At 43.9% G+C, this 15165-nt stretch overlaps 1 protein-coding gene across 2 annotated transcripts; it reads right to left on the reverse strand.

The window, feature by feature from the left end:
- Window positions 1-795: 795 nt before the first annotated feature.
- On the reverse strand, window positions 796-14139 carry RBX1 (ring-box 1). 2 transcript variants are annotated; one of them, XM_032645830.1, is made up of 5 exons: window positions 13999-14139; window positions 12013-12091; window positions 7035-7105; window positions 3781-3866; window positions 796-987 (listed from the first exon to the last, which is right to left on the reverse strand). In XM_032645830.1, exons 1-5 carry the CDS (start codon window positions 14074-14076, stop codon window positions 975-977), a joined length of 327 nt encoding a protein of 108 aa, XP_032501721.1. In that variant the 5' UTR covers window positions 14077-14139; the 3' UTR covers window positions 796-974. The 2 variants fall into 2 exon arrangements, with proteins under 2 accessions (XP_032501721.1, XP_032501722.1); XM_032645831.1 differs by lacking the exon at window positions 7035-7105.
- Between the last annotated feature and the right edge of the window lie 1026 nt (window positions 14140-15165).

The following is a 15165-nucleotide window of genomic DNA, read 5'->3' on the forward strand; positions in this document are numbered from 1 at the left end:
GCATTGTTTTACATTTTTGCAAATCTCTTTTATATCCGACTTAGTAGAAGACAGCTGGATTCTCACCTCTGCTTCTTCACTCAATATGTTGCTTTGGTTGAAGGATATAAAGAAAAGCTGGCCTCGTACAGTCATGCAGTCGGAAGAGGAACTTTGTGAACCTGCTGAAAGGGTTTCTGGAACCCTCGGAAGTCCTCAGCCTATACTTTGAGAACCACTGCAGTAAACTAACCTGCCTCTCAGTTAAAGACTATATAGCCATTGAATTAGTATTAGACCTGGCAGTTCTTTCCATGGCCAAGGCGTTTTAAACAAATTGCAAAGGGTGGTGGTGGGGAAGGAAACTTGAATTCTCCTGTTAACTCAATTTTAAATGACATCGATTTCCAACTTGAGTTCACAGATTACTCCTTTGGCAGCCAAGATTACTTATTAGATTTCTTCAAGTTTACTTTTCTAAACTAAGAAGAGAAAGCAACATGTCATACACAAAGTTAACATTTGTATAGTGTCCTTAACAGTTCACAAAGCCTCTTCCTGTGCCCACATGATACCATTTAGTCCTCAGCAGCCACTTTACAGAAGAAGAGCTCGGAGCAGAGAGGCGACTCGCCCAACACTGCCATCAGTAGCCGGGCTGTGGACCAGGCTTCCTCATGACCGAGAGACATGCTCGCAGGACAACTCTGCTCTGGCTCTAACGAACAAACACCTCACTTTCAAAAGCTGGCTTTCCAACCTAGAAAGAGGGGTCCTTTTATGTTCACTTTTTTCACATACACAAGAGGCGGCATCTGTTCTAGAATCCAACTGGATTTTATTTGACACAGAATACAATATGGGTGCAGGAATAGCAAACTGAAAAGACAAAGCAGAAAAAACACAGTTCTATCTAATTTATAATTAAGTAACAGGAGGGCAAGTCATTAAGTGGCTAATGATACAGTTGAGCTTGACGGAACAATTCTCTTTTTCTAGTGCCCATACCTGAAAGACAAGGTAAATTACTTAATTAATTCCTTAGTAATTTCCTGTTTGAGACTATAAAACCTGCTTAAATATATCCACAAACTTGGTTAAAACTTTGAAAAGAAGTAAGTGACCACAAGTGTGTGCCAAGACCGGGTTACGACCCCGGTCTCTGCCCCTTTCATCTTACCGGCCCCTATAACATCTTACTTATCACCCCCTTCTTATGACGGTCCCGCCTCACCACGGACTCAGCTGCACCCACCTGACTCCTTCCAGCTACCAGGCAGACACCAGGCAGTAACAGGGAGGCGAGAGGGAGAAGTCAGAGAGGGAGAAGTCAGAGCCGGTGCTTGTGAAAGGGAGCTCCACCTGTTTGCCCCAGGCAGTGGCTCAGACAGCATGAACTCTTGGCCTCCCCTACCTGTGGTGGCCTCTTCACCTCAACTCCAGTCCTCAGGTAAGTTTAGGGTAAGGCAAATACAGAAACCAGTAACTGAACAGCCTTCAATGTCAAAATCTATCACCAGTTCCAATTATAGCCCTGAGTCCACTCAGCAGTGCAGAAAGAGAACTGTGGAGAGAAACTAGGTATGGATCTCAGGTCCTTTCTGATTTCCCCAGAAGCCAAAAGTTGGCTCTAGCAAGATTATAAACAAGGGCAGGAAATTTCTTCCACATATAAATGGATTTCTTTTCTTCTTTTTTTAAAAAATATTTATTTATTTATTTATTCACTAGTCTGCAGCAGGTCTTAGTTGCGGCACACAGGGTCTTCATTGCTGCGTGTGGAATCTTTACCTGTGGCACGCAAACTCTTAGTTGCGGCATGTGGGATCTAGTTCCCTGACCAGGGATCAAACCCAGGCCCCCTGCATTGGGAGCGTGGAGTCTTAGCCACTGGACCGCCAGGCAAGTCCCTAAATGGATTTTGTAAACACAAAATCCTTCATTATTATCTTACTTAATAATCTTTTGTTGTGGTTCTTTGTGGGCAGTTCACCTCTGATTAAAATACTTTTGTTATATGGATGGAAACCAGGGCACTAGAACTCTGCATCACTGCTTCCATCATCCTGAAGGGGTACTAGATTCTTTAAGCACTTCACGTAAGAAATTCACTTAAATATTGTCTAAAAAAGTCCTCATAGGGTAGAGCTCCAGTGTGCGTTAGAGGGCTGGAGAATAACCCGGAAGTTGTCCATCAGATTTAAGCATGCTGCGATTTGCTTCTTATGAATTTGTTTTCCCAGTGCACTGATAACCATGGCCAGGCAAAGTCACCAGCTGGATACACTGACAGTGTCAAAGCCCAACAGGAGGGTTCTTTACACCCCCCACTTCTTAGGCTCAGCCCCAGGCACATGTAATGGGCTACATGAGACAGTTTTGGTCCAAGACGGAACCTGGAGCCTGCTCCAGGGCAGAGCCAATTACAAAGGCCTCTTGAGAACCTAGAACAGTGCTTCTGCCGTGACATGTATTACTTGTCATGTCATGGCTCCACTCAGAATGCAAGCTCCCCAAGGACAGGGAAGGACTGTCTCACACATTTTTATATCTTACACATTACTTAGCATATACTTTGCTGAAAGGAATGTGACGGTATGAAGATATTGAGTTATTTGGCAGGTTTCTTAAAAAATGAACATGCATTTCACTTTCAAAATTCTTTACCAAAATAAATAAGTCTAAAAACAAAATAACTGTACCAATAAGTGATTTGTAAACATTTCACAAACTAAAGAACCCTATTTATTGGTTTTTAAACATAAGAATATTCTGCTAGCCAAAACTCATATTTAAGTAAAAATCTCCCTTTTCATTAAAAATTTGATCAAGAAAATGACTGAAAATTCAACAGATATAAGAGCGTTTCGCACAAAAATATAATAGGCATAAAAATATATAAAAAGTAGCCCAATTTCACTGAAAATTTTAAAAAATGCAATTGAATACTAATTTTCACCTGTCAGTAGCTAAGATGGAAAAGTTTGATAACAGAACATTGGCAAGAAATGGAGAATGGGGCCTCCTGCTTCACTGTTTGTAGGGACTGTGAATTAGCACATATTCTTGGGAAAGGAAAATCTGACACCATCAAAAATAAAAACATACATACTCTTTAATCAGAAATTCCTCTTTTAGGAATTACTACTACAGATATAAAAAATTCTACATGTATATCCAAATACATTCAAGTACATATACGGGGACACTCGGGAAAGCCACTAAGAAGCTGTTGCTGACGGCCACCTCCAGGAAAGAGATGAGGAGAACAAGGTGAGACTCATCTTTTGTGGTAAACCCTTTAACCACTTGAATTTCTGAAAATTTACATGTCATGTTTTATTTACATACTACTAACAGCCACAACAATAATGATTTAGTTGAGATAGCCATAAACGCTGTATCAGAATTAATCAGCATGAGATAAAACCAATGAAACATGATAGGTGGATATAATTCTAGCCCAAGGCAAAGACACCTGACATTAGTTAGCCTCTGGAGCCTTATTACTGATGTGATTTTGGAAATATTTAATAGTTTGCAAATTCTCATATTTTCTACTTTCATAGAACCTGGATAGTTGGGAAACTCTAGGCTGCAAGCTTCTAACGTGGATTCACCTATGCATTTTCCACATCGATGAGTCCTTATCTAACTAACCAAAAGCTAGTTTATGAAAACAAGGCATGTTCCATGTCTCCATTTTCTAAGACTGTGCACCCTCCAGCTTGACATGAGTCCAAGAATGATACGGACCACAAAGCCCAACCTTAAAACGTCAAAGCATCCAGAGACACCTACTTTTGGAATTCCCACTCTCTGTTGTCCAACGGACACACCTGCCGTGTTTTGAGCCAGCGGGAGATGCAGTGGAAGTGAAAAGCATGCTGGAAGAAAAGATACATTTTATTAAAAATAATCCTGTGAAGGCTCAGCTCTCTGATGACAATACATCTCAAGTGCAGTGGGGTAGTTACACACAGGGGCTGGAGAAGAGTGATGGAAGGCAACACACAACGGGAGACAAAAGGTCAACAACGGGTTACACCTTGGTTAGGCACGAGGCTAAGTCTAGTGAAACATGTCAGAAACGTCATTCCTACAAAGGGAAGAGTGCATTTAGGAAGCACGGCAGTGTTCTAGCAGTGAGCTCTCTTTCCCTAAGGGAAGATGGAGTGGGGCTTTCTGGTCCTATGCGGCCTGTAGTGGGGGCTTACTCTACTGGGGCTCACGCAGGGAGGCCCTTGATCACATGTGGATTTCAAACATTCCCCCTTCTTGGTCCCCAGCTGCCCTCCCCACCTTGGAGAAGGGAACCCCAGGAGCAGAGGCATCTACTCAGTGTGGGTAGTGTGCCATCCCTGACATCACCCAGAGCTGAGAGGGGCACTTCCCCGACCTTCCACACGCAGCTCAACTCCTTCCAAAGGACTTTATTTCCCCATTTGTTTATAGGTGTATTGATATGACAACAGCCTGGTACTCAGTGAGCCTTTAGTGGGCGAGAGACTGTGTCTTAAAAAGGAATGAGATAAAAACTTAGGGTAAAAGGAAGTATTACGATGGGCACACTGCACGCAAACAGCTGAAAGAGCATCGAAGGGCTTATTCCATGATCAAGACAGGAAGTAAAAGGGCAAAAGTACCAAGACTACTGGGAACTGACAGGGAGCGAGGAGTTGGCCTTCGGATATGGGGAGAAGGATAGTCCGTGTGCAGCTTTTTGGTATGCGTTAATGACGTGCAGACGCTAACCACAGCACCTCTGCATGGATGTTTATCCTCTGCCCCTGCTCATGTGAGCAGCGAACTCGGACGGAACAAGAGTCCCCTCACCCGAGCCATGATGGGTCGGCTGAGTGGGGACAGGGGAGCAGTGCTGACGCCCCAACACACCATGAAAGCTGTGGCAGGCTTGGCTTAATAACAGCCCTGAACTCTGGTCAGCGTGTCCCCCCAAACATACATGGAACTTAAGAATCACAATGTGGATTATCATTTGTGAATTGTCTTTGCACAAAGACAGAAAGAGAATTCAGTGACAAACACTAGAGTCCACGGCTGGTACACTGGGGCTACTCAACAGGACAAACACTCTCCCAGAGCAGTGGCCCTTTGCAAGATCCCTTTCCTCCTGACGCTCACACAACTCATTATTTCTGAAAAAGAGAAAAAACAAGATTTCCAAAAGGCAGCAAGCGGAGGCATTTTTCTCAATCCCCAGGCGGTGGGGACAGGCTCACCTAAGGGCGTTCAGGACACCCTTCTCCACCTCCCAGCTGCCCCGTTAGGCACCTTGCAGCAGTACAGGGTCCTGTACTCCCCAGCCACCTCTGAGGACAGAGGGAAAGACGGGCTGCAAATGAGGCTGCAGGGCTGGTGACAGCATCCCTGAATGCCCCTGTTCCCAGCTTTCTTCCTGTTAACCATCTAAGACATATTGATGAGTACACTGAGCAGTCTCAAAATACACTGCCTGGTGCTTCACACTTTGCAAGCAGTCTGTAAACATCTATTACCTCACTGGAGCCTCCAGCAACCCAGGCAAGCAAGCATGACGGCTATTACCATCTTCATTTTACAGACAGGAAACTGTCTGTATAACCTGAAGAGTTAAGTGACTTGCCTAATTCATAGAGCAGGTTAGTAGAAGACCCAGCACTAGAACCTGGGACTAGTCCAAAGGTTTCAGGCACACCTGCTGGCTCTTCTTGGTGGCAGGCTCTCTGAGCTCGACTCTCCTGAGCTGAATTTAAGGAGAAGCTCACTCCTTTTACTTCCACCACAAAGTGACAAGGTTCTTAGTATACGCCTGGATGCCAGGGAGAGCAAAGAGCCCGATAAGCTTTATTCTTTATCCCCATAAATGATAAACACTGTCCCTTGGCCAGAGGCTACTGTGAAACTGTCGAAGGGCCCCGAAAGCATGGAGAAGGTGCCCCACAAGGTGTAGGCTGGGAGGAGAGCCTCAACCCGAGGGAGAAAAGTACTGATAGCTCTCTCTTCAGGAACTACAGCCACCCCAAATTTTATTTATTTATATTTATTAACAAAGACGCTTACTGCATGCAGGAGGTGTTCTAAGCAGTTTTTTTTTTTTTTTTTTTTTGAGCAGAGAAAGGTTTACTGCAGGGGCATGCAAGGAGATGGGTGGCTCATGTCCCAAAAAAACCCCAACTCCTCTAAGCACTTTTTAACATAAAATCACTTCATCGTGATTGTGACACTATGCAGTCTACTATCAGCTCCATTTCATACGATGCTTAGAGAGGCCAATACCTTGCCCAAAGTCACCTAGCAAGTCCCAGAGACGGGGAATGATGGTCTGACTCCAGAGCCTGACTTCTTAGGCCTGTGTCATGCTGGGAGCCCTCTGTTCCCTGGGCACAGGACGCCCGGACAGGACAATTTTAGCTCCTATGACGGGGACTACATGTCTATAAGGATGAATTTTTAACACGTGCTGGAAATAACATATTTGATGTCTATTATCCTTCACAGCTGTCACTCTCTGGAAGGCCGTACATTCAGTCCAGAGATGCTGTACAAAACATTTCTGGCATGAGCCACATTAAAAAAAAAACCCAAATCCTAACTTAGAACATTTGCCACACCTAAAACACACACACACACACACACACACACACACACACACACACGGACACTCAATTTATTCACCTTAGTTCCACAAGACACCTAGCCTTTTAAAAATGTGTTACGAAAGTAAAGATTTCCACTAACAGAATATTCCAAAGACTGTACCACAGGCTTTGAAGGCAATTCCCAAAGATGAATCCCCAAAATGTTGCTGACAAAAGTTGGTACACTTTATAAGTAAGAAAAACTATTGTCTCTGCAATAACTAATAATTTTTACCCCATAACAGGTGAACAGTACAATGCTTTTAAATTTTTTTTTTTTTTTTTAATATTTGTGTACCTTTTGGGAGAAAAGTGGGCTAGTCATTTTTTTCCTAGTTAGTTTCAAGACTGGCAAAGCAGGAAAAGTGGTACTATGTTTACAAGCCATGCTGATAGGGAAAGATGTTTCCTTACGTTACAGACTCCCCACGCAACGGTGCACTCTTCAGAAGTAGCAGACGCCTGGTTGGCTTGACACTCTATGCCTGTGGGAACAAGAGCAGACAGCACTGGACCCCGGCAACAACCTTTTCACCTACAGCTGCCCTACCTGCACGATTACACGATGACATGACTGGGGCTGGGGGGTGGGGGTTGGTGGTGATGGCATAAACATGAACAAAATCTCAAGTGGTTAATTAGTCATAATCGTTTTTTAATGAATGTGGAAAGGGGTGAAGAATAGAGAAGGCAGAGATATGACTTAACAGCATGCTTTGTAATGAATCCCTCCCCTTGTTCAAAAACCAGAGTAACGAAGGAAAGAGTACTTTTTAACTCTGAACATAACCTGACTTGTCCAAATGACAGTGATTCCTCCTAATCTGGTAAATATAGTAAATTCTTAAAGCCACCTCATAACTCTTACTGTTCTGAGAACTGGCATCTCTATTCTTGGTGAATGCTTCCTCTCAGGCCCTTACAACACCCAGGTTTGCCACATGAAAGCCTAGCTGGGGGACAAGCTCTAGTCCTTAAAGGAGTCAGGCAGACATATGGAGCTGGGAGAGAGCAAGTAAAAGGGGGTGAAGAGGCCTGTGGCGAAGTGCAGTGTACGCTCTGCATGAGGATGTCAAATCTCAAGTCCTTAAAACACCGTCAACACAGCAGATCTGTGAGGCCAACGGGTTAGAGGAGACTCAGGGCTACCACTTAAGTGACACTTATTGCCCCTGAGGTGATTCTCACCAGTGAATGGAGCAAATTGCTGCAAATGTATCCGAATATCAATTTCATAGAGGGGGAAGGGAGGGAACTTAAAAAAAAAAAAAAAATCTGACTGAGATCCAGAAAGGATGAGTAAAGCTCTATTAGGATAAATATTCAACGAACAAGAATTACTAATGTGTAATTTGCTTTCTCTGAAGGTGGTAACTAAATGGAGTCTCCCTTCTGAAGAACAAAAAGCTTCAGGAAAGACTATTTAATGAGACAATTACTTCAAACTTCCACAGGCGGAAAATACTAAAATTGTATGAAAGTAATGCTGAGATGTTAATGCATACATTTGGTCTTAGGGGAAGAGATATACCAGAATGTTCTTTCCCCCACCCTTCAAAAATATGAAAGGCAAAGGATCTGAAATCACAGAAGTTGCTTATGCTACCCAGATTCACACTACAAAGAAAATAACTGGTTTTCCTTCTGATAAAAGTGGAGAATCTAGGGCCTATGCCATATATTCAAGAATGTATGGGGGCTGTGAATGCACCCTATTCAAAGAGATGGCAGAGAAGATAAAATCTGATGTCCTTCAAGTTGGATCATCTCACTTAGATGAGGACTATGTATTAAGAAATTAGCTAAGCAAGAGGCACAATTATTATTATTTAAGTAAATAATGAAACTGTTTCAAGGTACATTATCATGTTTAAATTTTTCTAGGTCTGCGTATTTTTAAGGGGCTGTCGTTCTATGCCTAGTGCAAAGTAGGCTTTCAGTATCTGAATAAGCAAACAAAAAACACTTCTATAAATAGAGAGAATGGGGGCCAAATATACATTTGTTCTTATCAGAAAACTCCTAACAAAGAACAAAAATATATTGTACAGCACAGGGAATATAGGAAATATTTTATAACAACTTTAAAGGGAGTATAATCTATAAAAGCATTCAATCATTATGTTGTACACCTGAAATTAATATAATATTGTAAATCAACTATACTTTAATAATAATAAGAAGAGATCAGAAATAGGATTGCAATACAGAACGTCAGATAAAAGGGGATAAGGCATGAAAAATTACTAAATACAAGTGTAAAATGTTCTCAAAGATAAAATGTTTTCAAGCTTTTGGTCCAGAGGCTGAGCACTGGGGTTTAGTCATTTGTTTAAATAGGGGAAGGAATTGTTCTCTGTCAGTCTAGAACAGACAGAAAGGCAGCACACAACAGGTGTGCAAAGGCAGAAGTTGATTTCATGTGACTTATAAAGCTTGAGGACTTTTATACTTCAATACAAGAGCATTACAACCAGAGGACTGCTAAGGAAGCAATGGCTTCTTCTTGGAAGTGAAGAGATTTCACACTTTGAAAATATTGATGGACCTGTGGTTTTAGGAAAAGACTAACTTAGGGGCAGAGGCTGGGTCTAAGCACTTCTGGATGCCCCCTTCATCTGGAACAAGATTACCTGAGGCAATGGAGAAAATTACACCTAGCAGATGGTGTTCTCTAAAAGAACCAAGAAATAGGGCAATGCAAAATAAGTATGAAGCTATAGTAGGACAGGTAGTAACAATTTGGATTCCAAAGAGGAAGTCTTTAGACCAAGAATGCTTTGTAGGTGAGTTCAACTGGAGCACAGCCATAATCACTCGTTTATTTACGGCTCTGTATACAATTATTCATTTAATGCCGGACCAGAATTTATTAGAAAATGGCCATTGCTAGATCAAGATTCTTATTTTCATCTTTAACAAAAGTGTCTTTTTTTTTTTTTTTTTTTTTTTTTTTTGCAGTACGCGGGCCTCTCACTGTTGTGGCCTCTCCTGTTGCGGAGCACAGGCTCCAGACGCGCAGGCTCAGCGGCCATGGCTCACGGGCCTAGCCGCTCCGCGGCATATGGGATCTTCCCGGAACGGGGCACGAACCTGTGTCCCCTGCATCGGCAGGCGGACTCTCAACCAGTGCGCCACTAGGGAAGCCCCAAAAGTGTCTTTTTACAAGCATCATAATTCATCTATTTTTGAAAGGAAGACAAGCCCAGTTGCAGCAACCAGATTTCTCTTTAGTGTCTGTAATAAACAGAAGGGTATGTTCCACAAGGGTAAAGATCTGATCTCAGGTCTTTCATCCTAGACCTTGCAAAATGCCCAGGATATAAATATTCATCAAATGAACATAAGACATGACTTGAAAATACTTTGTTTGTTATAGGAATTCAACGTCCTACTTCTGCATCTGACATTTAAAATATATGATAAAACAGGTGTCTAACTAAAAGCCCACATTGACCCCTCAAGTGTTCAACACTGAGAAGATATAGAATATCAGTGGCCTTTGTCTGTCACCATCTTCCCAAGTGCATTCTCTTGCATCCAGAGAGACACACAATGACTTAAATACAGAGGTTAAAAACAAGTCAGGATTACAGAAAAGAGCCCCAAGAAAGTAAAATTTTCTCTGGGCACAACTCCTTGTGAAAACGCACAGCAAGGAATTGGCAAGCACGTAATCAAAAACCCCACCCTAGCACATTTAACACTGTGCATGTGTTTTTCTGTGATGGGTTCCTTCTCTCTGCATTAAACATCATGGTAGCTGCTGATCTGCTTTGACTGTTGTGTGAAAAGGTAAACAGGGTCAAAACTCAAAGAAACCAAGGGCAGTAAACTACCAACACATGCCATGATTGTTTTCCCGCACAAAATATTTGATTTGTGCTTTCCAAGTTGCAATGACCACAGACTAGTCTCCTATTCTGTGTTTTTATTATTCACTGAGCAAATATCTAGTGAGAACCTATTATAGTTTATCACTAGATATAGTAGTATTATAGTACGAAACACTGCTAGATGCTAGGAACACATCAGTAAATAACATGGAATTATAAAGAACCAACTAAATTAAATGACTGCTACAAAGGAAACTATAGGATGTCTTGGAAATATTTAACAGAACTGGCATAGCTTGTGTTTGTGTGTATGTAAGTATGGTCAGGGAAAACATCTTTGAGCAAGTTCAAGGTGAGATCTGAAGACCAACTATGGGTTAGTTCTACATTGCCCAATAAAGTAGCCACTGGCCACGTGTGAGAATTGAGCACTTGAAATGTGGCTAGTCTGAAATGAGATGCTCTGGAAGTGTGAAATACACTTTGAAGACTTAGTACAACAACAAAAAAAAGTAAAATATTTCACTTTAAAATGTTGATTACATATTGAAATAAAAATATTTTGGATATAGTAGGATAAATAAAATACAAATCATCTGTTTCTTTTAACTTTGTTAATATGAGTACTAGAAAACTTTAAATTACGTATGTGCTCACAATTGAGGCTTACGTTTAGATTAGACAGTGCTGCATTAGACAAAGATAGGGGGAGAAGAGGTGAAGAACATTTCAGCAGAGGGAACAGGATATGTAAGGGCTCTAAACAAGAGCATGGACACTTGAAGAATGAAAAGAAAGTCAGAGGAACCACCAGAGTATGCAGGAGAGTGGCTCAAGATAAAGTTGAAGAGGCAGGTAAGTCATTTAAAAAATAAGTTATAATTTCAATTCGAGAAAGTTGCAGTTTCTTTGCCCTATTCCTGATCTCAATAACAAACCATTTTAGTACCTGGATGAATAGTGACTGTCCCTGGTGTGATCAACATTCTTGCCCCTATTACTACAAGGATACTAAGTCTACTATGTGTTGACCACTATGTGTAATGAAATATGTGGAAATTTAAATTAAATTTCTTTAGAGCAATTAACTGCCTATTTAGATGTCGGCAGTGATGTCCCCTTAACTACACTTGGGCTAACACTGAAAATCCATACTCAGGCTTCTTTTCTTCATAAATCCCCAGCAAAAACTAGTTCTAACAGAACATTTTAGCTCAAAGTTATTTTTCTTTCTTTCACTATTTTTGCCTTTGAGTCTGGTTACAAGATGGGAAACAGAGAGGATATAATCAATAGTACCTCTGTGTCCACAATTCATTCTAAATGGGGCCTTGCCATCTTTAGATTGAGTAGATTTATTCTGATAGAGGGGTATGCCTGCAGGACATCATAAAAAACTACTTTATTTCAAACATACCAATGGCCTAGATGCACAAGACCCCAAGTGCTCTGACTGTACTTTATATCTCCTTGGGAAGAAGAAAACTGGTCACATCAGGATGGCCGCAATCTCTGTAACCTTCTCAACTTCCTCCCATCCTCCTCCAATTACTTACAAAGATCCATAATGTGGTTCCGGCAGATGGCACAGTTATCAACCACAATATCCCAGGCCCAGAGGGCTACCGCATTCCACTGCAAAGAGAAAAAGGGGGAACAATGCACTCTACTCTCCTTGTAACACAAGCATAGACACACATAGAACACACACACACGACACTCTAGGATTTCATGCTGCAGTTATCATCTTTTTGGCCACAAGGACCACTAAACAAAAGAGCTTCTAGAGGTTACATTACTCTTTATTATATCAGACAGCAAGATAGGCTACACGTACGCTCACCCATTCTCCAAACAGTTGAGTATATAAATACAGAAATGAATGTCATCTTTTATTTTTTTCCTACAGTTTAGTCAGCCATATCAATGCAAACAAATCAGGAATAATTTATAAGTGCCTGTTTTAGGTCTAATAATCACAAACTTGAATTACTGTGCAGGTTCTCCTGGCAGTTGCAGAAGAGCTCAATTTCTGCATAAACAAATACCTGCTCTTCAAGGAGACTTTAGAAGCAGGAATGGGGAGGTCGAAGACAAGGAACACAATGAACTAAGATGATGACTGGATCATAAAACGGGTAATCGTGGGATAAGCTGGATAACTAATTACACAGTGTCAATACTCAGAACAAGGTCATCACTTAAATCTTACAAGATAACTGCACAACAAACTCTAAAATTCACCAGAATTTTGTTTAGTTCCTATCATCAAATAAACTGTTTTCAACTTTTACATGCTCAAACTGTTATATTCAGTTAAGATAATTTCCATAAGAGTTTATCTAAAAGTAGCATTTAAGTAACTCAACCCTCTGGCTTCTGCAATTATAAATATTCCCAAACTCCCTTTCATCCACGAATTTGGTGCTACTTCTCAAACCTTCATCTCTTTCAAGCCTAATTCTCAGTGTCTAGTAACTTCTTCAGCACTTTTCACCCTACAACTTCAACTTGCAGGAAAAAAATCCTACTTCTATTCTTCAACATGGCTGCTGGCTGTAACTGAGCATGCAGGGCCCACAATGAAACGCCAAAAAGCACTAGGAGGGTGAATATTGTCAGGGTTTAGCCAGATGTTCCAGGAATAACATCTTCCCTATTTCAGGTCTTCATTTTGTACAGATGTTTTATCTTGGGTGGGAATCGGCATTTTTCTCCCCAACTGCTGGCAAACAACTATAAGGCATTTCACGCAAAAAGACACGTCCCACATTGCTTTCCCACTTTTACCAGGTCGTTCGCAACTAGTACTCAACCCTCCCTAAATGACACAAGATTTGCGCTCGCATTTTCTTTTTAACAAATTCCACCATGTTTCTTTTTTTTTTTGGACAGCGGGATTCTGAATATGACCACAGGACTGGGGCAGCTGTGTGACAAACCAACAGACCTCTCAGAAGAACCAAGAGTTACACTCGAGACACTTTAACTCGGCAGGGGCGAGGACCAGAGAAGGCTAATGGAGGCCTCGATTAGGCGAAGACCGGGTCGGGGTCCCTCAGAGGGACCCCAAGCTTCGGACAGGGGCGGGGCACGGAGATAGCCAGCCCGGGTCCTCAGAGGCCTCCAAAGCGGTAGGACCTCAGGTTCCCGGCTTTCGCCACACCGCCCCATCCTCCATCCACCGCAGCACTCCGACTCCCCCTTCCTCCCACCCCACCCTCTCCTTCCCCACCCCTCCACCACTCCAGTGACAGCTCAGGCGCTTGGCTCCTGCAGCCAAGTCGCAATCCCGCGTATCTCAATAAGCACCTCCGTGATTGGCCCCTCAGCTTCCTAACGAAACCAATACTGCCACTGACAGTGGGCGGCAGTCACGCCGATCAACCCTAAAACCCGCCCACCGGCTTCCTTTCGTGGTACCCTGTCCCAGGAACGCCCTGAAGTGAAGCCCTTTCCTCCGCGCCTTGGCCATCCTCGGGCCTGCCAGCCAGATCCACGCCTCTCTAGCTTCCCTGAGGAAGGCGCTGGCGAGACCCAACCTTTTTCACTTCAAAGCGCTTCTTGCCCGCGCCGCTGTTCGTGCCGCTCGGGGTATCCACATCCATCGCTGCCGCCATTTTGGAAACACACGCTCCGTCGCCCGGCTACTGCGCCTGCGCGTCAGCGCAAGCCTCGCTCCCCCTCCCGCCCCGGCACCTCCTCCCGCGTCCCACCCCCTCACTGGCGCGCGAGGGGCAGGTGGGGGTGGAGCATGTGGCCACGCCTCTTAAAGGCGCTGGCGCTGTCCTCCCCCACCCCCCACCTACCCAGCGTTGGCGGAGGGGAGGCGGTGGCCCGAGCGTCTCGGGCGGGGCCGGGCGGGGCAGGGCCGAAGTGAGCGAGCCGGGTGGAAACGTTCGAAAGGGCTCGTTCTCGTCGCCCTCCCCCGGGAAGCCCCCGGCCACACTCCCTCAGCTGGGGCGGCGGCTGCTTCCTCCGCTTGGGCCGCGACCTGCAGCACCGGCCCCGCCTCGCCTTCCCCGGCGCCTCGGAGCTCCCCGGCTCGCTGGTCCCCGTCGCGTTCTTCTGGGGAAGGGGCGAGGGTGGGCGTCCCGCCTCCCGCTGCCGAAACCCGAGACCTCACACTGGTCTTTCCAGATCCTGACCCGCTTACGAGGCCGGCCTGAGTTGCTACCCTCCCTGGGAGGCCTGAAGCACCGTTTGGTTTCCTAATTCCAATTCGGGAAATACTCAGGATTAGATGGGGAGACTGGAGCCCCCCGCCTCCGTGTCCTCCGCAGGATCAAATTGAGCAGGCATTATGTAGCCCTGCCTTCACCTGCCCACCTGAAATAGGTGGAGGGAGGAGGCTTAGGAGACTGGGAGATGACAGCCACAGCCCACCCAAAATACCAGTCCAAATCGGAATGGCCTTTGGTTAAAGAACACGATTTACATTTAACTCACTTGAGCACACACTTCCTTCCCATTCCTCAATTGGTCATCGGACTGTGGGGTCCTTTCTCCTTAATTTCGGTCCTCTTTCCTCTCTTTGAGCCATGATCACATCTGCAGTCACTGTACTTCTTGAAGTGTTTGTGTGAGGCATTTGCCACTTACTCTTACTGGTAATTCCTTCCCAGCCAAAGCACCTGAACTTTATGTCACCCTTCCTTTTCTAGACCAGCACCCCCCACCTTTTCATCTCTAATCTTGCGGAGGTATGA

This window comes from Phocoena sinus, chromosome 10, assembly GCF_008692025.1.
Source record: "Phocoena sinus isolate mPhoSin1 chromosome 10, mPhoSin1.pri, whole genome shotgun sequence".
NCBI classification, from domain to species: domain Eukaryota; kingdom Metazoa; phylum Chordata; class Mammalia; order Artiodactyla; family Phocoenidae; genus Phocoena; species Phocoena sinus.